Raw genomic sequence first — 7,741 nt, forward strand, 5'->3', positions numbered from 1 at the left:
AGACGCATTCATCGAAACGATCCAGGATTCGTTTTCCGACGCACCCGGACGTTGAAGTCGCTTTAATGAAGTGGCTCCAGCATGCAAACGCCGCTCACCTACCTGTGAACGGCACCATTCTTCGGGAGAAGGCCGACGAGATGGCACTGTGCCTTGGCCACGAAGGCTTCAAGTGCAGTAACGGTTGGTTCTCTCGGTTTAAGGAGCGAAACAACCTTACGTACTTAACAGTGTGTGGGGAAAGCGGTAGCACGGACTCAAACGTCGTTGACGACTGGCGGAAACATACTTTAGCACCGCTGCTTCAGGAGTTTGCAGAGGACGATGTCTACAACTTGGATGAGGCAGTTTTATTTTATAAGATGCTTCCTTCAAAAACATTTGCTGCAAAGGATACCACTATCTCGGGGAGAAAGCAGCCTAAGGAAAGGATTTCTATTTTGTTCGGCGCGAACATGTCGGGAAACGACAAGCTCCCATTGCTCGTCATCGGCCGGGCGGGTAAGCCTAGATGCTTCAAGAATGCGCACCTTCCCGCAAAAGATATCGTCATATACAGGCATAACAAGAAGGCCTGGATGACGGCGGCAATATTCCAGGAGTATGTGCGGCTTCTCGACCGGAAGTTTGCTGCCAAAGGGCGGAAAGTGCTCTTTGTAATCGACAACTGCCCGGCCCACGGTGCCATCGGGAACCTGGGAGCTGTCAAGATCGTCTTCCTCCCTGCAAATACAACAGCCATATCGCAGCCGATGGACCAAGGGGTCATTCTGCAAACGAGGAAGATTTACCGCCACCATCTGTTGAAGCGAGTTTTGCTCTGCTACGACAGTGGAAAGCGGTACAACATAGACCTCCTCGGCGCGATATGTTTGATTGCCTTTGCCTGGAAGGAGTTGGAGCCGAAGGTCATCAGGCGCTGCTTTGAGCATGCTGGGTTCCGAAAAGAAGGTGACGAAGATCAGGATGACGTGTGCAGCTCCTCCTGTCTAGACAATGAGGGAGACTCGATGTGTGCCCGAATCACAGACTTCAGCGAAGACGACGGCAACAGACTAGGCTTCGCGGAGTATACAAATGTCGAGACAGGTGTACAAACATCGTACGCTGATGTGCATGAAGAAATCGTCGACAGTGGAGTAGTCTGCGATGACGGCAACGACGGTGACGAGGGTCACGATAATGAACCCGCCCGTGCACCCACTTTAGCGGCTGTTGTCGATGCCGTCAACACCTTCCACAGCTTTGTCGAGTGCAGCGGTGGTGATAGTGAAATGCTAAGTGTTGTGAGCAGGCTTGAGAACATGGCACTTGGGGCAGCCAACTACCGCACTAAGCAATCCAGCATCACTGATTATTTCAAGTGATTTTTTTTTCTCACATGGAAGATGTGATTTCATTTTGTGGTGTGTTTTTCTTGCTTTTTTTCTTCAGTTTGATTAATTCGAAAATCCGCATAATTCGAAGAATTTTCGTGGTTCGGCGGCCTTCGAATTATCGAGGTTTTACTGTATTTATGCAATTGACCCTCAAAGGGCTAATTCGATTTTGATTACTGCATTGTTTCAGTTATTTCTACATTGACCGAATGCCCCTGCCACAATCCACACATTTCTATAGGATCAAACTTTCATTATTTTAAGTCCGCCGCAGTGGTGCAGTGGTTATGGTGCTCGGCTGCTGACCCAAAGAATTTCACACGTCACAATACGGACTAGAAAAGTGTTACATGTTAGAGTAAACATGTTAGAGTAAACATGTTAGAGTAAAGAGCGCAACATACTTTGTTCTGCGTAGCGATAAAGTACTACCTTAGAGTGACGATGACACATGAAGTTAATTTTCTACTTTGGACCATAAAATAAAACTACGTGTTTGATTTGGGGTGACTGACAACAGTTTGCTACACGAAGCTAAATTTAGGCTTTGAAGTAGGGTGGCCGGGCTTAGGGGATTGGCAGAAAATGGTGCTATTGGTGTAGTGCTTCCTTCACATGTTCCTCAATATGTATACTGGTTCGGCTGCCTTCACAACATCGGAAAATAATAAAATAATGGCTGATTGAAAGTCCAGCTGCTACCTCTAAAAGTGCGATCTTGTGTTCAGTTTATGAAGTGAAAACCTCGAACGGCTGCCAGGCCATTTTTACAACAGTAAAAAAGCTTGAAAGCACAACACTATTCAAAATAATTTGCAAGGCACTCACCAGTAACCTGCCGTGCATCACACTGTGACGCTTGCAGAACAACAGGAGAGTCTCTCCTGCCACCGTCTGTGATAACTAGGAGGTCCTGGGTGCCAGCAAGAGAGAAACCAAGGATTTCCAGGCCAAGGACATTGTTTTGAGGCCCACGGATTACCCAGCGACAGTTTAGTCGCTGCAGAAGATAGTCACTCATGTTGGCTGTTGGCAGAAGAAGTGCTTTTGTGCCAGCTGATGGCATCTCAGTCATGCCACTGCAATCTGCAAATGTGTGTATAGAGGCTCAGAATGTGCAAAGATGCCTAACTAGATGAAAAAACTTTTACAATAATACCTGTTCACAGAAACACTTGAAAACCAACAAGTAAAAAACACTACAGTGGAACCCCGATTGTACGACTTTGAGGGGACCACACAAAACAGTCATATATCCGGGCATTGTATAATCGAAAAAACTACGAATATAGGCAGTGACGCTCAGTCTTGCCCAAAAAACAGGTACAGACCGCCTGAAAAAGCCCGCGGCACGACACCGCTTACCGCTTTTCTCCAAGGAAAGTAGATTACATTATTTTTAAAAATGGCATCTAAGCGTTTAATCAGAGGAGGTGTGATCTTTATTCTCAACTTAAAAAAAAAAAATCGAATCTAACGCGCATGTTCTTTCCGATAAAACGAGTTCGAAAATTGCCTGCGCATAAAAATGAAACCGAAACTGCATTGGCAACAGCCTCCCGTCAGAAGAGTCAGATACAATGTCATCACCATCACATAATGGCAATGGAGGACATTTTGTAGTGAGTTCGCATAGGATGAGTTCGTGCACAACTGAGCTGTGCGCATCGTATTTGTTCCCTTGTGAAGTGCAAATGGTGGTGTGCCGCTGTTATTATGAAAGCTCATGTCAAGGGAAACTTATTTTGCACGCCGTCCTTTCTGCGTGCTTGAGGCCTGTCACTGCGAGTGCTGCAAACACAGGAAGGAGATCTTCAGCTGCATGTCAACGAGGAGAAGTTTCCACGGGCTGAAAACGTAAAAAAAAACCCGTATCTTGAAGACTGGGCCCTGGAATATGCCCGCGCAATCCAGGCGTATTCAGAAGCAAAATCAAAGCCAGAAAAACTGGACCACAGAAGAAAATTAACTGCCAGGAGAATAAATTTTCCATTCTAAGAAGGTATACTGTACCTGTCTCACTCTCTCTTTTTTGTTCTAGTCGTCAACATAGGGACATGTAAGTTATCCATTAGCACCCGCGAGTATTTGGTGGGCAATAGATTCGAATAAAAAAGGAGATTTTTTTTTTCTCGGACAGTATGAGAGTCGTACGATGGGAGGTCGGCAAAAAATAGCATCGTATAATCAAGGTTTTTAATACATTACTTCTATGGGGGCTTTTGCTGGGATCAAACCGATTCGTCGTAAAATGCGGGTCGTCATAAGACCGGTGGACGTACTATAATCGAGGTTCCACTGTACAGGGCTTGTCCAAAAAGTAATGTCAGTGATTATATTGTAAAGCGTCCATACCTCACAACACGCTTGGACAGGTTGATATTGGTGGAGGGGGAAGTTAGCTTATGCACACGCAGTAGCACTGTCGTCCGCTACCATCTTGAGAATAAGAAGAGACTTGTCCGTGAAGCTTGTTTTCATTTCTCGTGCAAGCCACAATGAAGCGCTCGTTGGATCAAAGAATTCCATCAAGTTTTGTGTGAAACTTGGCAAGCCTGGAGTGGAAACTTTTCCTATGATAAACACCTTTGGTGATAATTGGTAGTCATAAAGTCAAGTGTACCGGTGGCATAAGGCATTTTTAGAAGGTCGTAAAGAGGTCAGCACTGAAGCCCGCCTTGGACGGCCCTCAACGACCATCACCGATGACCACGCGCCAGTACACACCGCCTTCGTTGTGACCAGCTTTTTTGTCGATTCAAAGGTGCCAAGGGTTCCCCAGCTGCCCCACAAGTCCTGACATGACTCCTCCGGACTTCCTTTTGTTTCTGCGCTTGAAAACTTTCATGCAAGGAGATCATTTCAGGACAGAAGTCAAAGAGGCTTGCACCAAGGCTTTAAAGGACATTCCCGAGGAGGCCTACCGTCACGCCTTCGATGCCTGGAAATCTCACTGGAAGCAATGTATCGTCGCAGGAGGAGCCTATTTTGAAACCTTTAATTGTGTTGTACTGATCTGATAAATGCATCTTTTTTAATCAACTCATTGACATTACTTTTCAGACAGACCCTATACATACCGTGAAAAGTGTTTCCACTAAGATCCTATGCAAAATTGTACTAATATTGCTCCGAATAAACACCCAATGAAAAACCCTGTGGTGATGAGCATTCAATTAATATTTTAATCACTTGGGATTATTTTTAGCCATACAACCACACCATGAGCATTCTTCGTTTCAACCCCCCATCAAATGTCACCCCTTGCAGTTGCATTACCCTGAATAAGTAAGGTACTTAAAAATTTTGTTTTTACTTGACATGACCTTTCAGAGTGAAAGCTCTACTCCTTCAGCTTTGAACCCAGAAAATGTCTGGTTTCTGTCAATCTACCTTCAAGCTCAGCCAAGGTCATGCCAGTGCCTCGTTCCATGTGTGTTGTCATCACAGCACCGGCCAAAGAGCTTCAGTGAAACACTAGTCACACTGAAGAAAAAGTGCATTTGCATGCCTGTCCACAAGCAGGAACAATGTGCAGCTGTGCATGAGACATGCTGCAGCTCAACGCCGGAGGCTTTTCAACAAGATCCCACTGTTCAGGAGCATAAAGCGAAAGCACATCAGCCTTAAAGCTGCTAGTCTTACTTTGTATAGTATTCCAGTGTGTTGCTATCACATTAATTGCTTCACCATTCAGGCGAAAGCATGGATTTTTTTTATCAACACTACTTACTGTGTAATTTGTGTAAGCAGTATGGGCACCCTACCTATTTTTTACACCCAACCTACTCAAATGCAATTGATGGTTGTGCTGCAAGCAATGCTCAACTGTGCATTCACTACAGAACTATGGTCACTGCACAAAAGAGAAAAAAAAAGGAGAGGAAATAGCAAGGTGTTTTGCGCTGAGTGCTCAACTGTTGTCCAAAAGAAGACTTACATATGTCACCTCCCACATTTCAGACAAAGGAGCTAAATTTTTTGCTTCATTTCCAATCACATTACTAAGACTCTGTTCTAAAGCACCACAATGATTGTTTAAGACAACAGCATACAGTGGAACTTCGATTATACGTCCCCCGGTCCTGCGACGACCCGCGTTTTACGACGAATTGGCTTGGTCCCGGCAAAACCCCCATAGAAAGAATGTATTAAAAACCTCAATTGTACGACGCAATTTTACGCCGGCCCCGCCTCGTACGACGCTTCGCTGGACTGTCCGAGAAAAAAAAAGACCTACGATGACGCGGGCTGGCACGCAAACACACTGCGGCCGGGCGAAAAAAGTCGGGAAACCGAGTTCGTATTCGTGCTGCCACCACAGGCCTCTTCAATTTTCGACACGCGGTCGGCCATAGCTAGCCAGAGCCAACGTTGGCCGGAGCCAGCCGGATCGCATTCGTTTTGTCGCATTGCACTGCGCACTTCCGTTGTCGCCTTTTTTTTTTCTCTCTCTCTTTTGGGTGGTTTTGTAGTGACCGTTGTGAGCAGATAACATGGCAGATAATTTCGAGCTCGCTTTCTAGTATGCGATAACTTTCACTAGATTTCGTGTCGTTATACCGGACGTGTTGAACGGCGATTGTTCAGCCATGTTTGCGACAGCCGCGGGAACCGGAACTCGCCGCTGTCTAGCTACCAGAGGGCTGGGGCGTTTTAGCCGCTCGCGATTGGTCGAAGCTGCAAATCGAATAGGCCTACTGCCGTGCCATTCCTTCACGTGTTTGCCTCATCGGTTGGTTGTGCTGCGCCGCAGCTGCTGTGTCCACGTGCAAAATTTCTGGTGTTTCGGACATTGGTGTGCGAGGAAGCTTTCGAATTCTTGGTTGTGAGTGCTGCGTTCTCGCAATGTCGCGGAACCGAAAACCGCTGACACTCGGAGAAAAGCTTCGCGTAATCGAGGAGGCAGAGAAGCGGAACGGAGGCAACGAAGGCCAGCATTGCCCGCGACCTGAACATTCCCGAGTCGTCGCTGAAAACGAATCCTCGCGAAGAAGGACAGCATCCTACTAAATGCGGCAAAGTTCGGCCTGAACAGGAAGGCCGCGAAAAGATGGCAAATATGCTGCCATGGAGAAGGCCCTCGTTGAGTGGTTGCGTCAGGCCCGCAGTTCAGGAATCGCGTGGATGGCGCAATTTTGAAGGAGAAGGCTGAGACAGTTGCATTGGCTGCGGCATTGAGCTACTTTAAAGCCTCCAATGGCTGGTTGGATCGCTTTAAAAACGCAGTGGAGTTGTGTTCAGCCGCTGCTGTGGAAGAGCGCGTCAGTCAGCTCCGACACTGTAGAAAGTGGACTGCGTTGCTGCCGGAATTGATACGGGAATACAAGCCGTCCGACGTGTTCAACGCGGACGAAACTGGATTATTTTATAATATGCAGCCCATAACAGACATTGGCATTCAAGGAGAGAGCTGTCACGGGGGTAAGGCGAAGCAAAGAGCGTCTTACCCGTATGCTTGCGCTAATGAAGACGGCTCTGAAAAGCTTCCTGCCCTCGTGATCGGCAAGTTTGAGAAGCCGCGATGCTTCAAGAATTTGAAAAGGCTGCCGTGCCAGTACACGTTCAACCGGAAAGCCTGGATGCGGCTGCTATGTTTTCTACATATCTGCAGCATCTGGACTCCAACGGGGACTAAGAACAGAAAGATTCTTCTGCTTGAAATGCGCCATGCCATCCATCAGATATGTCGCATTGAGAATGTGAAAGTTGTATTTCTGCCCCCCAATTGCACTAGCCAGCTGCAGCCACTTGACGCTGGCGTCATCAAGTGCATGCAACAGAAAAGCGGAAGTTCTGGTGCAGCGTCGGCTGGCGGCATGGAACGCAAGCAGTTGGATAAGAAGCTTTCTGTGCTTGATGCAATACTACATTGCTAGTGCATGGGACGCAGTCACGCCGAAACTATCGCCACTCCTTCAGGCACTGCGGCTTTAATAGAAGTGGTGCTTGTTCTACCAGTGAGCTGCACTGCCTGTTGACGATGACCAGAGTTCGGCAGCCTTGAGCTGCCTGGATCTTTCGCGGACTATGTTGGTGCCGACGACGACGTTGCAGTGTGCAGTGAAGTGTCCGCTGGATGACATTATCGAAACTGTGCGTCCCGACACGCGAGAACTTGCGTGCCGTTACGTGTCCGTTCGACTTACGCAGACGTGGTGCTACGTCGACCACATTCGGCGGTTTGCTTGCGCACGCGATGAGATCGGCGACTTGCTGCCAGATGTTGCAGCTATCGAAAGAAAGCTGATGCGTCGTGGCTGGAAACTCTCAGAAGAAAATCACAGATTTTTTTAAAAGGTGAGAAATAAAGGTTCGTTCACACCTCCGATAAAATGCGTGGTTGTCATTTTTTCAATTAA

The 7,741-nt window shown here is 47.2% G+C and overlaps 1 protein-coding gene across 1 annotated transcript in view; it reads right to left on the minus strand.

The window, feature by feature from the left end:
* LOC119404166 (cubilin) overlaps positions 1 to 7,741 on the minus strand; it is a 128,272-nt gene that overhangs the window by 91,475 nt on the left and 29,056 nt on the right. Inside the window, exon 8 of the mRNA XM_037670754.2 lies at positions 2,208 to 2,465. Within this exon, the coding sequence (XP_037526682.2) occupies positions 2,208 to 2,465 (258 nt within the window). The remainder of the gene's footprint in view (positions 1 to 2,207; positions 2,466 to 7,741) is intronic.

Source organism: Rhipicephalus sanguineus, chromosome 1, assembly GCF_013339695.2.
Source record: "Rhipicephalus sanguineus isolate Rsan-2018 chromosome 1, BIME_Rsan_1.4, whole genome shotgun sequence".
Taxonomy (NCBI): Eukaryota; Metazoa; Arthropoda; class Arachnida; order Ixodida; family Ixodidae; genus Rhipicephalus; species Rhipicephalus sanguineus.